This window comes from Macrobrachium rosenbergii, chromosome 2, assembly GCF_040412425.1.
Source record: "Macrobrachium rosenbergii isolate ZJJX-2024 chromosome 2, ASM4041242v1, whole genome shotgun sequence".
NCBI lineage: Eukaryota > Metazoa > Arthropoda > Malacostraca > Decapoda > Palaemonidae > Macrobrachium > Macrobrachium rosenbergii.
The window spans coordinates 52,381,771-52,399,270 of record NC_089742.1 but is presented as its reverse complement, the minus strand read 5'-3'; the positions used below and the strand labels follow the sequence as shown (position 1 = coordinate 52,399,270).

Sequence of the window (17,500 nt, the reverse complement as noted above, 5' to 3'; positions counted from 1 at the left end):
ATTTGATTCTGGTTGCTGTTTGTGGATTGGCTAACGCTCTAACAGGCAACATACTGGACAACATTAAGAAGCAGAAATTCGATGATGATGAATATAACGGAAAAATTCAAGCGTTCCAGGGAAAAGTTCGTCTCGAAAGAGAGAAGAGGAAGAATCTGACGCTGCTGAATGTCAGCTTAACCAAACGAGTTCGTAATCTAGAAAATGCTCTTCAAGAAAATAGAAAGGAAAAAGAAAATGAGGAAATGCAGGGAAAGAAACTGGAAAAAGAAATGGAGACGATGCAGAGAAAGGAACTGGAAAAAGAACAGGAGGAAACGCAGAGAAAGGAACTGGAAAAAGAAAAGAAGGAGATGCAGAGAAAGGAACTGGAAAAAGAAAAGAAGGAGATGCAGAGAAAGGAACTGGAAAAAGAATAGGAGATGCAGAAGGAGAAAAGAAATAGAGAGATGCGGAGAAAGGAACTGGAAAAAGAAAGAAGAGATGCAGATGGATCTGGAAAAAGAAAAGAAGGATCTGGAAAACTGGAAAAGAAAGGAGATGCAGAGAAAGGATCTGGAAAAAGAATAGGAGATGCGGAGAAAGGAACTGGAAAAAGAAAAGAAGGAGATGCAGAGAAAGGATCTGGAAAAAAGAAAAGAAGGAGATGCAGAGACAGGAACTGGAAAAAGAAAGGAGATGCAATCGTACACAGGACACTTTTACAAGTAGAGGATGGAACAGCAAGTTTTGGAGGACAAGACCCTTTCGCTCGAGAACGAACATGCAGGGAAGTGTTACAAACCGTAACGCGACTACAGCCATTCATCGCAGTGAAAGGGTTGATGGAGATTCCACCACCAGACTTCTTAGGATATTTCATAACGAGCGTTCTTTCTCTTTTTCTTTTGATGAAGGCTGCCTTGAGTAAAAGGAGAATGCATGTCTTCTTTTATTAGCACGCGCAAATTAGAACGTTTGCTTTATATCTCTCCATAGCCAAAGGTTTATAAGATTTTGTAATCTGACATTTTCTTGTACGGTCGTTATACAATAGTTCTGCATAATGCAAAGCAAAACATTATAATGAAAAAAAAAATTTTGCATTGCAAGCGTCCTGCGTGTAACCGGAACCTTTTATAAAATTGCTAAAAGTGTTGTATTTTTGTTGTCAGTTTCGAAACGGCTTGAAATCATTGTCACTCTGAACTGATGACTTATTCACTGAGTGCTCAGTCAGTCAATCTTACAATGTTGCCACTTGAATGGCGTGTAATATTTTATCGGAAAGTGTCGTAGTAACTGGAGTGACTTTGATTCCAACGATTGTTGGTCATACAGAATTTTTTTGGATGTGTGAAGTCTAAGTAGACAATGATGACTTTTGAATTACCGAGGTTATTATTGTTGTAATACGAGATTCTTCTGCTCGAACGTTTGTTGCGCATGAATAACAGATGTATGTGATTAATTTTAGATCTTTGTACGTTTGTGATTATAGCGATTAGACCTTTAAGCTCAAAGGCATTTCTGTCAATTGATTAGCATTCAAGTGTTCCTGTTATGATTACCATTGTTACCCGGTGCAATTTTTTTTTATTCTTTTCATATTTAATAGAATAATTTTTTAATTCTAGGAATCCATCTCCATGACTTTGATTTTATGATTGACCTAGAACACTTCTCCGTAACATCAAAATAATTCCTCTGTCTTATATTCGTTTAGATTATTGCATTTCAACATTCTTTTCTCTAACACAGGAATCATTCCCCTGACGCCGATTCCATTTTTAACTCAAAAACTTATTTTTCAAAATCTAAATGATTTCCCGTTCTGATTTCAATTTTGGTTAACTCGCGGCAGACTCGAACGCCGGCAGGGAGTGGCTTTGGCTTTGGCTTTGGTTTTGGCCGATTTAATTGCTTCCCCTCTTCTAGTAGCGGTTAGTCATTATGCAAACAGAAGCATTAGTGTGCATTTCCCTAGGGTCAATTAGCACATGGGAAGGTGCTTGCAGTCTCATGAGGTCTATCACTTGTGGTTGTGAAACCTCGCGCGCCATTATCGCCCCTACCCTCCTCACCCCACCTGCTGGTGCTTGCTACCTCTCTCTCTCTCTCTCTCTCTCTCTCTTCAAAACCGACATAGGGAAACAAAATTTTTTATTCTATTTCTCACTGTCTTTAGTTCAGTTAAGAAATGAATGTGAAAATGTTCTCTCTCTCTCTCTCTCTCTCTCTCTCTCTCTCTCTCTCTCTCTCTCTCTCTCTCTCCAAACCGACATAGGAAACAAAATTTTTCATTTTATTTCTCACTTTCTTTAGTCCAGTTAAGAAATGAATGTGAAAATTCTCTCTCTCTCTCTCTCTCTCTCTCTCTCTCTCTCTCTCTCTCTCTCTCTCTCTCTCTCTCTTCAAACCGGCATATTTTATTTCTCACTTTCTTTTAAGTAAAAATTGTTTCATTCTCTCTTCTCACTGTCTTTAGTTTAGTTAAAGAAATAAAATTGTCTTCTCTCTCTCTCTCTGTCTTTCTTAAAAGGTCTCTCTCTCTCTCTCTCTCTCTCTCTCTCTCTCTCTCTCTCAATCCGATGTAGGAAATAAAATTTTTCATTCTCTCCTTCTCACTGTCTTTAGTTCAGTTAAGAAGGACAGTAAAGTTGAAAGAGCTCTCTCTCTCTCTCTCTCTCTCTCTCTCTCTCTCTCTCTCTCTCTCTCTCTCTCTCAATCCGATGTAGAAAACAAAATTTTTCATTCTCCCTTCTCACTGTCTTTAGTGCAGGTCAGAAATCAAATTGGAAATGTCTCTCTCTCTCTCTCTCTCTCTCTCTCTCTCTCTCTCTCTCTCTCTCTCTCTCCTTTATCTATGTCTCATTTTTCACTTACAGATTACATGGCGAACGGATATGTTGATTATTAGGTAGAGTATGATGCATTGCCAAGATTAATTCGACCATGACAAAAACTTTTCTCAGACCGCAAATTCTTTTTATGCCCTCACGTGTTGCTTCGAAAATGCATAATCTTTATTTCCCATCTTTTTTCCTTCAAGAGTAAAAACATTTCAGCTTTTTACAGAAATCTTTGAAGAAAGAATCCTTAGTATTTTATAATCCTGTCGGGTGGCAGTTACTTTGTTTCTAGTTTCAAGGTATTTTATCAAATGGAAAATACCCAACTTCTATGAATTGAATTGAATATAGAATTTCGGCCAAATGCCAAGCACTGGGACCTATGAGGTCATTCAGCGCTGAAATGGAAATTGACAGTAAAAGGTTTTAAAGGTGTAACAGGAGGAAAACCTGGCAGTTGCAATATGAATCAGTTGTTAGGGAGGGTGGAAAGTAAGATGAAAGAAAGGGAATATGAAAGGAAGTACAGTAAATGAACGAAAGGGGTTGCAGTTAGGGGCCGAAGGGACACTGCAAAGACCCTTAAGTAATGCCTACAGTGCACCACATGAGGTGCACTGACGGCACTACCCACCACGGGGACCCACTTCTATGTACAATATAGAGGACAGCTGGGAATGCGTTTGTTTCTATGTATTTATTCGCTGCTACAAAAAGTGGGTCCTCCGTTCTACTTTCGTGCATTGACGTATTTTTAATTTGAATTTTATTTGATTTCATTATTTTAATTTTTTAATTTTCATTAGTTTATTATAAATTATTTTCATCAAATTATTATTAATTATTTCCATTATTTTAGTTTTCTGTAAAAGAAAACTATTGTGGCGGCTTTGTCTGTCCGTCTGCACTTTTCTCTGTCCGCCCTCAGATCTTAAAAACTAAGCCCTCTAGCCTCAGTAGTTTTTATTTTGTTTAAGGTTAAAGTTAGCCATAATCGTGCTTCTGGCAACAATATAGGATAGGCCGCCACTGGGCCGTGGTTAAAGTTTCATGGGCCGCGGCTCATACAACATTATACCGAGACCACCGAAAGATAGATCTGTTTTCGGTGCCCTTGATTATACGCTGTAGCGGCTGTACAGAAAACTCGATTGCGCCGAAGAAACTTCGGCGCATTTTTTACTTGTTTCTTTGTAAAATTCATTCAGAGTGGGTGGATTTATCGTCAGTACTGCAACCTTGCACTTTTGTGGTCGATTATTTATTTGAGTTTGTGTATGTTTTTATTTTTATTTATTTCACTTAATTAAATATTTATTTAATTTATGTATTTATATATTTATTTTTACAAATTCCATGCCTGTTAGTCCTTAGACTTTAAAGGTGGTTGATTCAGAGTCCTACCTTCATTAAAATTCAATATGGCGACAAGGATGCGAATCTAGAGAGTAATCTTGGCAGTAATTTGTTTAATAATTTTTGAAAATTTCTAGAGAGCAGCTCTCCGCTTTTGATGAGTTCCTGCTCATTCCCATCATGATAGCAAAGATTTAAATACCTCTTTATTTCATTATTTAAGGTATTTATTTAATGTTGAAATTTACTATGAGTAAAACTCAGTTCGTACAGTTTTACTATGTCGATTTATAGTTTTACTGTGTCTAGTCATAGTTTTACTATGTCAGTCCATGCGGTTATACTGTGCCAGTGTATACAGTTTTATGATGCTAATTTGTACAGTTTTATACCATGTCAGTTTATACAGCTTTACTTTGTCAAATTATAGTTTTATTATGTCAGTTCATACGGTTATACTGTGTTATTGTATACAGGTATACAGTTTCATTATGCCAGTTTGTACAGTTTTACTATGTCAGTTTATAAAGTTTAACTTTGTCAAATTATAACATTACTGTGTCAGTTCATACTGTTATACTGTGTCACTTTATACAGTTTTATTTTGTCAGTTCATACGTATTTACTACGTCAGTTTATGCGGTTTTACTATGTCAGTTCAGAGTTCTACGATGGCAAGCCATTAACGTGCGTGTATGTAAAGTACTGGTTTCTTTATTTAACAAGGAAAAAATGCGCCGAAGTTTCTTCGGCGCAATCGAGTTTTCTTTTCGGTGCTGGCCTCAGCCACGGCCCACAAAACTCTTAGCCGTGGCCCATGAAACTCAGCCACGGTCCGGTGGTGGCCTATGTTGTTGGTACTTATATCGTTGCCAGATGCACGATTATGACTAGCTTGAACCTTAAATAAAATAAAAACTACAAAGGCTAGAGGGCTGCAATTTGGTATGTTTGATGAATGGAGGGTGGGTGATCAACTTACCAATTTGCAGCTCTCTAACCTCAGTAGTTTTTAAGATCTGAGGGCGGACAGAAAAAGTGCGGACTTACAAACAAAGCCGGCTCAATAGTTTTCTTTTACAGAAAACTAAGAATGGTTTAACTGGAGAATTTAAAATATTGCTATCCGTTCCTGAAATCATCAACTTTTTCCCCTTAATCTTTCCTTTGCTGTTTTTTACTTCGTGTTCTTTATTTCGTATTCATTATTACATGGATTATTTTCCTGATTATTACCATTTTTGGCCTTTTCATTTTGTCAACAGGATGTTAATACTTATTAAAGGAGATCATCAGAATTCCAATTTTCTCGAGACTGGTAATTCCTTAATTATGTTCAGATTTAAATAGCAGGTTAATGCTCTCTCTCTCTCTCTCTCTCTCTCTCTCTCTCTCTCTCTCTCTCTCTCTCTCTCTCTCTCTCTCTCAGTTTCCGTTTTCAATCCGCTATATATTAACGTTCATTTGCTACTGCAGTTTGGATTTTTGTAAACGGTTTGAATGCTTTTCGCAGCAGGAAGTTTTTTTTATTTTTATTTATTTACAGTATTTTATTTTTTAAAGTTGTTTCCGCCCTATCACCTAGTTTTAGGGAACCAATTGTTTTTTTTGGAAATGAAGAACATTTCGGATAATTGAAAATGATAATTGTCATACCTCCTTAGAAATATTTTATAGCTGAAATTTCGTTGCCACTGTTGCCATGCCTTTTAAGTGATGATATTGATGGATCAAGTGGAAGAAGTAGCGTCTAAACGTTTGATAACTATGCATTCTTTAGAAGAAAGTAATTGATGTATTTTTCTGGCTTATATATATATATATATATATATATATATATATATATATATATATATATATATATATATATATATATATATATATATATATATATATATACATATATATATACACACACACATATACACACACATATATATATATGTGTGTATATATATATATATATATATATATATATATATATATATATATATATATATATATATATATATATATATATATATATATATATAAGGGATTTCACGTTCAGGGATCCCTCAAGTAATACTTTGACATATGACAGCAGTTTTGCTACATGAAATAAAAAAAATAATTTTATAGAAAATTATTAAATAATGTGCTTTCATGACGACTTGACGTCCATTTCAGAAACGTGTACAAACGGGATGGTTGATGAGGACTCCAAAAAGCCCTCCCGAAAGTCTCTGCCGAACGTCCTGGAACTGGACGGAGAGAGCGGGACCTCCAACAACGCCAGTGAGATGGAAGTCGAGGTAGGAGGAGGAGAAAAGAGGAGGACGAGGAGGAGGAAGTAGTTCCTCCGTCGCCAAAACCTCCTCCTCCTCCTCCTCGGGCAAGGACTCGAAAGGCAGGAGGAACAGCAGCGTCGATTCACCTGCTGCTGCTACCTGCGACAATACCACCACCACCACCACGGCTGTGACCACCTCCTCCAAAAAGGGTCACCACCACCACCACCCCCCCTCCTCGACCTCGTCCTCGACCGCGGTCTCGGGCACGCCTCCAGACCCGGGGGCGGGCCTCTTCCCGAACACGAGACCCCTCTCGGAACTTCCAGATCTTCGAAAGCCACGTGAGTACAGACCAATATGGCGCGGATTCTGGTGACGTTGTTGGTTGCTGGTGTAGAAGATGTCGTCGGGGAGATTTTGAATATTTCTCTGTTTCTTTGTGGAATTTTTATGGATGAGTTTTTTTTGGGGGGTGGCCAATTTTGATGAGGAAATTGCAGATTTTTTTCAAAATAAGCCTTTTGTGGTTTAAATTGAGGGTTTGTAGTTACTCTCAAATTCGTTTGAGTGTCTTTTTTTTTTTCTTTGAGGAAGTTTTATTTAAGATTTTTTTGGGGGGGCAAATTTTGATAAGGAAATTGTAGGTTTTGTCGAAAGTCTTTTGGTATTTAAATTGAGATATATGAGAAATGCATGAGGGTTTGAGTGTCTTATTTTTCTTTGAGGAAGTTTTATTTATGATTTTTGGGGTGTCAAATTTTGGGAGGGAAATTGCAGATTTTTTTCGAAACGAGCATTTTCTGACTTAAATTGAGCTGTATGAGAAATGCATGAGGGTTTGAAGTAACAGCGAGCTATCTTATTTGAACGTAGATACTTATCCACAGTACTTGCTTACTTTCCTATATATTTTCCCCTCTTAGCTTTTGTTATATTAGAGATACATTTATTGCTGAATATCCTACAGGTTCTTTGCGTAGACTTCGTATGCTTTTATCTGAGACATAACTTGAATTACAAGCGGTTTCTTCGACAGGCCGAGATTAATATTTAAAAAAGCACATTTCGAAAACCGATAACAACATTTTCGTGGCATTGATTTTCGACCGTGACGGTCTCCCAGCACTTTTATATTGCTATTGGGAGACGTTGTTAATCCTTAAGTTTCCCTCCTGTGGTTGCACAAGTATTTTTAGGCTCTTTCTTTGTTCTTATTTTTAGTTTAAAGTTTGATATATTTTTCTTCGTCCCTCAGAAGAGCGCAGGTTTGTTTTTCATGATGGAAAACTTATTACAGTGGTTGATGCTTTTGTCTTATATATATATATATATATATATATATATATATATATATATATATATATATATATATATATATATATATATATATATATATATATATATATTATATAACATTAAGCTGTTTCCAACATTAAGCTACAAACAGAAAAGAACAGAAAAAGAAATGTCTACGATCTCTACCACATTCATGCCTAAACTGCTGATTGTGGATGAGCTGCAGTGCTGAAAGCTTCCGCAACAGTAACTGCCTCATACACCTAAAAGAGAAGTCTCATAAGCAGCTCGGCCGAACCCCTCAACACACACTGCACCATTTACCTCTGCTCTTGAAAAACAATCTCGCTACCTGGATGGCGATGCTTCTATTCAGTATCTCTTTCACGCTATCTATCCTGCCTTTTCTAGGTCGTCATCTCCTTCTCACCCATTGCCCTTTACATTTCCCCTTTTTGCAAAAAAAATATACTGGGTATGTAGCTGCAAACCCCATGCCCAGCCATTTGATGTGCTCTCACTCTTCGCAGGGTGGCGAGAATGAATTTCCTAGGCAGAAATATTGCAACAGTTGGCCTCAAGAGATAAGCTCATGTCACGTTTCGGATATTTTTCCTTCCCCAAGGGGTTCACAACCTTCTATTAGCGCTTTCTTTCCTTAGAATGAGGTATATTGGAACCCTGAGCCATTGGCACTTCTTGGAGCAGCAGTCACCTGGTAGTACAGCCCACTAGCACGTTGTAGCAGTCAGATTTAGCTGACTGACCTGTCAGTAATAATTATACTGTGTTACGGCTGCAGCTGAGAAGGGTTTCATGCGGGTCTTTTTAGTGTAAGTGAAATGATACGGGAAATATTAGTACATATGATCATTATTGACTTTTCATAATGGCATGGACTAGTGATTCATAGAGTATTACCCTCCACCTCTCTCTCTCTCTCTCTCTCTCTCTCTCTCTCTCTCTCTCTCTCTCTCTCTCTCTCTCTCTCTTCTTTGGTGAAATTTCATCCTATCTCACTTGTAGAAGAGAAGCTTTAATATCTCTGTTCCTTTTGTAACCTCATTACCTTGCCTTATTCCCTTATAAAAATCCTTTCTTGGCAACGTAACGTAGTGTCTAAATTGCGGCAATTCACCCCCACCCCCCTCTCCTGTCCTCAAGACCCTCCTCCTCCCCAACGTCTTCAGAGTCGGCCTCCCCCCCTCTCTCTCTCTCTCTCTCTCTCTCTCTCTCTCTCTCTCTCTCTCTCTCTCATCCTACGGCTGCATTTTCAAGTACCCTTCTTTCCCCTCAGCGCCAATCGAGGAAGGACCTAATCGATTCTGAATTCGTCGGCGCGATCTCAGATGGTCCATTAGCTATGCATTAAAGTTCCGAGAAGTACCCACCGGCGGGGCATATAACGCGCGCTGTGTTTTCTTGCAATTATTACAGCTACAGACGTGCTGCTGCTGCCTCCGCCTCCTCCTCCTCCTCCTCCCTCCTCCTCCTCCTCCTCCTGCCACCACGTCGTCGTCCCGCGGGAGGACCTTTCGGCTCTCCTCCCTCTCTCCCTCCCTTCAGTCAGTCACCTTAAAGGGAGATTTTTTCTTCTTTTTTTTATGCTCTTCGTCTTCCCAGGGTGCCTTGGCACCATGGAAGAACAAGAAGGTTTTCATGCTTTGATTATGGATCTCTCTCTCTCTCTCTCTCTCTCTCTCTCTCTCTCTCTCTCTCTCTCTCTCTCTCATACACCCGCGCGTTGAAGATTTACTAGCGTATATTAAAACTATTAGAAAAAACTGTTCACAGAATCCCGAGGTGTTCCGTCATCAGTGTTTATTCCAGTCCTTTTTTGAAAGAAACTAATTTAAGACAAATGAATTAAATACGCGACAGAAGTTCTTCAAATGTAATTTTTTTTCAAGTAAACATCAACTACAGTAATGAACAATTTCGGTGATGTTACATCAACTAAAAAACCGTTATGGATGTTTTCCACCTTATTGCAAACATTGGTGATTTTTGCATTCGACAGTATTATTATTCATATTCTTTTTCCATTTTGTCATCAGATGTTAATCATCTCGGGCAGTTAGAGAATCTTGCCTGACCTTTTCAGTTGACCCAAGTATAACTGACCTTGACCTACTCTTCACGGTCACATTCCTATTGTTTGGTGAAATGGGACAGTGCCAACTTCAAAAACTGTCTTGTTTTAATAATGACAGGCAAACCTTTTATCGTCTGAAATTTGCATTATTGGTTCTTTAAAGTGGACCAATACATTTTTACATATTAATTAATTTATTTTTTTCTTTTTTATAAAAGAGTTTTTTTATTTTTTTTTATTTTTTTTCACTTCCTCGTGCCTCCTCTTACTTCTTCCTAATGAACACCACATTCTTTGGAAGCTTGTGAATTTCAAGTCAATGGTCCCTGTGGGCTTGTTCCAAATGAATACAGTTCATTTTCTGAATAATAATATATTAATAATAATAATAATAATAATAATACACAATAATAATAATAATAATATTCGCAACAAGCTAATGAAAATATCAGTTCTGACCACCGAAAATTATTATTTCCGATAGAGCAAAACAAAAAATACAAAACTTGGAGAAGGGTGTCAAACTATTATCTAGTGATGGTACCAGTTGTATAGGAGTGATCCTGAAATATTCACAGTAGTCTTAGATTGACAGCGTTCTACATTTTCCCATGAAAAGAGAATAATTTTATGAATAGTGTTCAGTAGGAATTTCTTTTTTTTAGCTGTATATTTAACGTTGTCATTGTTTTCCCCTACATTCCGGAAGATTTTAAAACAATACAAAATTTATTTTGCTTTCTGTCCATTAAACAGCAAAGATTACCAATAATTAGTGTGGCATGGGATTATTATTATTATTATTATTATTATTATTATTATTATTATTATTATTATTATTATTATTATTATTATTATTATTATTATTATTGGGCAAAACTACCGAAACCCCTATAGGCCAGTAACTAAATATTTCTCCTAAATTTGGATGTCATTTCAATTTTCTTTTATTATTTTTGCGACTTTAGAAATAACTGCCCAAACCATTTAAAGTAAATAAAGTTGAAAGATTTTCCATAGTTCTCTTTTATTCCTCCATATTCCAAAAATAATTACTGTAAACGTGCGGTGATCTGTGACTAATTGTACCTCAGTGCCACAATGCCGTCAGTTGCTGGTAAGGCTAATTGTAGCTTGTCATTGTTGGTAACTAACGTTTTAGTTTTCTGAAAAGAAAACTATTGTTCCTGTTTTGTCTGTCCTCCGCACTTTTCTTGTCCGCCCTCAGATCTTAAAAACTACTGAGGCTAGAGGGCTGCAAATTGGCATGTTGATCATCCACTCTCCAATCATCTAACATACCAAATTGCAGCCCTCTAGCCTCAGTAGTTTTTATTTCATTTAAGGTTAAAGTTAGCGTCTGGCAACGATGTAGAATATGCCACCAACGGGCCGTGGTTAAAGTTTCATGGGCCGGGGCTCATACAGCATTCAACCGAGACCACCGAAAGATAGCTCTGTTTTCGGTGGCCTTGATTATACGCTGTACAGAAAACTCGATTGTGCCGAAGAAACTTCGGCGCATTTTTTACTTGTTTTTCTACTGTTCGAGAGCTCTTGCTTTTTCCTCACGGCTTTTATATAATTTTCCCGAAGCGGTTAACCCATTTTTTCCAGTACAAAACTGCCATAATTTTTTTCTAGTATAAAGGATATTCCCATTTAGTTTTGAAGGTAGCGCACAAACTCAGGCACTTTCTTCCGTTCCAGACCTGCAATATTTTCTGCTGTCCAAAAATACAGCTACAGTATAGTTTTCGGCAGTTCGGACCTACTGCGTGGTATGGTTAACCTGTTTTTTTAGTTTTCTGTAAAAGAAAACTATTGTGCCGGCTTTTCTGTCCGTCCGCACTTTTTTCTGTCTGCGCTTTTTCTGTCCGCCCTAGATCTTAAAAACTACTGAGGTTAGAGGGCTGCAAATTGGTAGGTTGCTCATCCACCCTCCAATCATCAAACATGCCAAATTGCAGCCGTCTAGCCTCAGTAATTTTTATTTTATTTAAGGTTAAAGTTAGCCATAATCGTGCTTCTGGCAACAACATAGGCTAGGCCACCACCAAGCCGTGGTTAAAGTCTCACGGTCCGCGGCTCATACAGCATTAAACTGAGACCACCGAAAGATAGATCTATTTATGGTGGCCTTGATTATACGCTGTAGTGGCTGTACAGAAATTCGATTGTGCCGCAGAAACTTCGTCGCATTTTTTACTTGTTATGTCTTCGTATGTCGTTTCAAAATTCTTCAACGTTCTCTCATCACCCAATATCCTTACTCTAGATTGAAACTGACACTTCTGGAGGTGTTACAGATTATTAATTGCTCAGTCCTTCACACGTCTCGTTAAAAGTTAGTTTGCAATATTTCCTTTGTATTGTTTTTTTTATTATGATTTGTCATTTTGGGAGGTTTACTCGAGTTCAGATATTTATAGTTCCGTTATTATAACCTGTGTGGTTATTCAGAATATTTTTTTCCTGATATGAAGTATCGTTATTTGCTGTAGTACTTTATAAGGTAAATGGGCAAGGCTCTAGTTATTATTATTATTATTATTATTATTATTATTATTATTATTATTATTATTATTATTATTATTGTTGTTGTTGTTGTTGTTGTTGTTGTTGTTCTTTATATTAATACACATTCGATTTTAATATAATGATTTGAGTTGGTTTTATCATTTGATGATGATGATGAAGATTATTATTATTATTATTATTATTATTATTATTATTATTATTATTATTATTATTATTATTATTATTATTACTTGAAGATTGATGTTCATTGTTGTTAGTAAACGAAACCACTTTGTCTCGTATATTGATAAGAGGAAATCATTTTCAAAACTCACTGCATAGAATTTGCAGAAGGGTCTGCCCCCATTGTAATCAACTACTCTTTTACCATTGGTAATAGTGTCTCCCCACTCTCAGTAGGTCGTATCCTTCGGTATAATCCTTTTGCCATCCTTGTAGGCCCTGTGGTTCCTGCTTAGGCCTAAATAGCGTCCAGGCAGAGTACGGCAATTCCTCGTTTCCGCAACGTAGAGAAATAAGTAAAAATGTGTCGGAGTTTCTTCGGCGCAATCGAGTTTTCTGTACTGCCGCTACAGCATATAATCAAGGCCACCGAAAACAGATCGGTGGCCTCGTTTTAATGGTGTATGAGCCGCGGCCCATGAAACTTTAACCACGGCCCGGTAGTGGCCTATCCTATATCGTTGTCGGAAGCACGATCATGCTAATTTTAACCTTAAACAAAATAAAAACTACTGAAGCTAGAGGGCTGCATTTTGGTATGCTTGATGATTAGAGGGTGAATGATCAACATACCAATTTGCAGCCCTCTAGCCTCAGTAGTTTTTAAGATCTGAGGGCGGAAAGAAATAGTACGGACAGAAAAAAATGCGGACAGAAAAAACTACGGACGGCCAGACAAAGTCGGCGCAACAGTTTTCTTTTACAGAAAACTAAAATTCTTTTTTTACCATCGATTTTTTTTGTCTATTGTTATAACCTTTAAGGATATTTTATGTCCGTGCGTTGTTTGTTCTTCGATTGGTCATGATATGAATTATCTTATCTTTTGGTACTTTAAAGTAATTACTCCTCTGTTGCTTTGAATTAAGTATTCTTGAAATGGCATAACGAACGAATCGATTACTTTTAGATTGCCTTGAACTGTGTTCTTTTAATAGTATGGCAAATAGGAGATTAATTACGGAATGGTTGCCTGTAATTACGGAATGGTTTCCTGGAATTGGGTTATCTTGTAATGACAGAATGAGCAAGGTATTGATTTATTGTTCTGGTGTGGTCAAATATTGCATGTCTTAAATTGCGGTGGTTTTACGTAAGTTAAATCATTCTGTGTAATTTTAATTTTCCGTAATATTTCTTATCAGTCTTTTTCTTAAAATAAATTGGGTTATGTATAAGACATTTACTCATAAATTACAGTAATTAAACACTCACGCGGTGCACTGCAGCCATTACTTAAGGGTCTTTGCAGCGTCCCTTCGGCCCCTAGCTGCAACCCCTTTCTTTCCTTTTACTGTACCTCCGTTCGTGTTCTCTTTCTTCTATCTGACTTTCCACCTTCTCTAACAATTGTTTCATGTGCAACTGCGAGGTTTTCCTCCTGTTACACCTTTCAGACCTTCTTACTGCTAATTTCCCTTTCAGCGCTGAATGACCTCATAGGTCCCAGCGCCTGGCCTTTGGCCTAAATTCTATATTCTATTCTATTCTAAATTAACTATACAAGTTTCTCACAATCCTGATATCTTTCTTAGAACAAAAATACGCTTTTCAGCATAGCCTCTGAGCAATTCGTTCTGGCCATGTTAAAGAAGTTAATTTTAGTTTAAAAATATATTTTTCATTATCCTGATCCCAAGAAAATGAATAATTACTTTCTTCCTGAATTTCTAAGTCTCTATTTTACTGTAACTGTTTGTTAAAGATGCAATTTCAGATATTTTTATTGTTTACATGAGGAATGCGGATAGGCTGTTTGGGTTTTATATATATGTGTGTGTATATATATACATACAAACATACATACATATATATATATATATATATATATATATATATATATATATATATATATATATATATATATATATATATATATATATATACATATATACAGTATATGCACGCATACTCATACATATACATACGTGCATGTATAAAGGCACAATCCGGACTGTTATTTTACTTCAAAACTACTTCATGGTTAAATCACAGCACTATTTACGGTTGAAAACACTAATTAATTATTAATGGAGATGGGGTATCGTTAGGAAATGAGATGAACTACGATGAATCAATCTAAATTACGAACTTCCATCTTGTGCCTCAATATCTGGATTTAATACTGATTGCCATTTGTTTCCTACTCATGAACTACGTTCAGTAGGGAAATGAAAAACCTGAAAAGAACCCGACTATGTAAAATATCGGGTTCTTTTAAGTTTTTCATTTTCTTAGTGAACGTACTTCGCGTGTTCAGTGATGACAAAAATAAGTAGGAGATAAAAGATACCAACTGTTAAATCTAGATATTTAGGCTTGGTATTATAACTGGTATCAGTGACTCGAGAATGGTCTCTGCTGTTTTTCATGAAGATGAAGTCAGATCAGATGAGGAAATGATTTAGCCTCGCCAGAAATTCCGATAAGAACTTTTGACCAATGTGCAACCGCCTGTAGAAAATTTTCTTTTAGCTACTGTCAAACTTATTTTTTTCAACGTCGTCCACGGCTTATTTGCAAGACTATGTTACTCGACGAAATAACGTAGGCTTTGTGAATTCTGTTATCTCTGCTTCCTTCATACTATTCACTTTTGGATTTTGTTGCTACGTATCCGCTGAATGAAGTGTCTAATTGATGAGCCGTGGATGTTGGTTTATCGCAGAGCTTCTGAATCTGACAAGGAAATACTGCTCCAGAGTGCAAACTGGTGTTGCGGTAAGTGCCTCTTCATATCTGTGCAGACCTGTGCCTCTCGTGACGTTCTTTTTGATGTTAAAAAGTTTGTTTTTTTATTTTTTTTATGCCTCTCACTGTTATTTTTTTGTGTTAAAAAGTCTTTCCTGTTTTTTATAACAGTGGCATATTTTCATCTTGGCTGGAGTATTGAGTAACTTTCTCTTGCAAAGTACTTTGCCGTGACGGTTTTATATATCATGACGCTCATTTGCCGGAAGGGTGACATGACTCAAAAATGGCTGTTTTTTTCAGGAGAAGCAATTTAAAGTTTAAAAGTCTCTGTACTCTCTATAGCGTAATAGTGACATGTCATGCCCTCTAGCGGTTAGTATTACAAATACAAATAAGACTTTTTACCACAATGTGGAACAAAGAACGGGCTATCTGCTGGTGTCAATAACTAAAAAAAAAAAAAAAAAAAAAAAAATTTGTCGCTCTTCTGACGAATGAGCGATGAGGAGTTCGTGGGAAACTCTACGGGATTCTGTACTCTTGTTTTACTTAGTTTGCCTTTGGGGAAATTTCGATGGCGGAATTTCACAGACGCCGCTCGTGTCTGACGGCGCAGGAGGCGATGACGGCGATAACGACCTTCGGAAAGAATTTGTATTCTTGTCCATGAAAAAAATAAAAAATGCGGCGAAGTTTCTTCAGCTCAATCGAGTTTTCTGTGCAGCTTATAATCAAGGCCACCGAAAATAGATCTATCTTTCGGTGGTCTCGGTATAATGCTGTGTGAGCCGCTGCCCATGAAACTTTAACCACGGCCCGGTAGTGGCCTGTCATATATCGTTGCCAGATGCACGATCATGGCTAAATTTAACCTTAAATAAAATGAAAACTTTTGAGGCTAGAGGGCAGCAGATTTGGTGTTTGATGATTGGAGGGTGGATGATCAACGTACCAATTTGCAGCCCTCTAGCCTCGGTAGTTTTTAAGATCTGAGGATGGACAGAAAAAGTGCTGACGGACAGACAAAGCCGGCACAATATTTTTCTTTCACAGAAAACTAAAAAGATATCTCGTACCTGTTTATGAAAAGTTAAAATTTGACATAAATCTGCATTGAACAAAATTCCCAGATTAAACACGTCTTGAAGAGTTTTCACCCAGAAACAGCCAACATTTGTCGTTATCAGAAAATACTGTGAGGCACCAAAGTCCAAATGAAGTCAGCCCGGTTAGCAAGTTTTCCTTTAGGTGTTTCAAGTTGTAGTCCCTGGGACTCCCCACACTATGGTCTTTTACCCAGACAGAGCTTGAATTAGCATCTGGTTATTGAATGAACTTGTTCATTTACGTTGGCAGAGGCGTTTAACATCATTATTTTGATTATTTGTTACTGGGAGTCGACTGCAGAGGCCTTTGTAGCCAGGCCCCACGGCCGTTGGCAAGGGGACGTAGCCGAGATACAACGGCTGCCTGGCCCTTTGCTACAGCAAGCATGATGGTGGTGGTGGCGCGCGCTTGTTTGTGTATGCATGTTTGACTGCGTATGTACATGTTTAGTTCAAGGTATCTACGGGGTCCTACCTTGGCGCGCGCACGGATTCCCTCTCCCTCTTTCTCTCTCACTCACATACACACACACACACACTCTCTCTCTCTTTCTCTTTCTCTCTCTCCCTCTCTCTCTCTCTCTCTCTCTGGCTTTCCCATGATGGCGTCTGAGCACGGGCGACTCTCCTGGGACAGACTCATATTAATCATATCCAGCCCTCGGCACAGCTCCGCATCCCCGGGGACTCCCGGTTTCCATGGAGACGGGGAGCTACCTAATAGGAACTCAAATTGCCGGCATTATCGCTTGAAAATGCCAGGAAAATATGAAACTGTGAAATGGGTTTTAATTGTCAAGGGAGTGGAAGCTGGGCTTGATGTAGACTCGCTGTAAGAAGTGGGGTCCCCTGAGGGAGAACAGCCCATGCTAGCTAGTAGCCTCCCTGAATCCCCCCCTCCCTCCCCCTCCTCCTCTTTCCTCCTCCTCCTCCTCCTCCTCCTCCTCCTCTCTAACTCTTGTGTTCCCTTCCCACTCCCCTTCCCCGCTTGTCGACAGGGAGAAGGATCCATATTTATTCTTCACTTATTTAGATTTATTCGAGGAGGAGATAAAAGAGAGAATTGTTTTACTGCTGGGCTTCTGT

The 17,500-nt window shown here is 37.9% G+C and overlaps 2 protein-coding genes across 2 annotated transcripts in view; both read left to right on the top strand.

Annotated features, from left to right (window-relative positions):
- The window catches only part of LOC136843087 (uncharacterized), a 480-nt gene extending 61 nt beyond the window's left edge, over positions 1 to 419 (top strand). Inside the window, exon 1 of the mRNA XM_067111053.1 lies at positions 1 to 419. This exon is cut by the window's left edge and continues 61 nt beyond it. Coding sequence (XP_066967154.1) covers positions 1 to 419 — 419 coding nt within the window.
- Positions 1 to 17,500, top strand: part of L (zinc finger protein Lobe) — a 792,548-nt gene that overhangs the window by 105,286 nt on the left and 669,762 nt on the right. Inside the window, exon 3 of the mRNA XM_067117901.1 lies at positions 6,357 to 6,801. The gene's annotated coding sequence lies outside the window, so the exon portion shown is untranslated. The remainder of the gene's footprint in view (positions 1 to 6,356; positions 6,802 to 17,500) is intronic.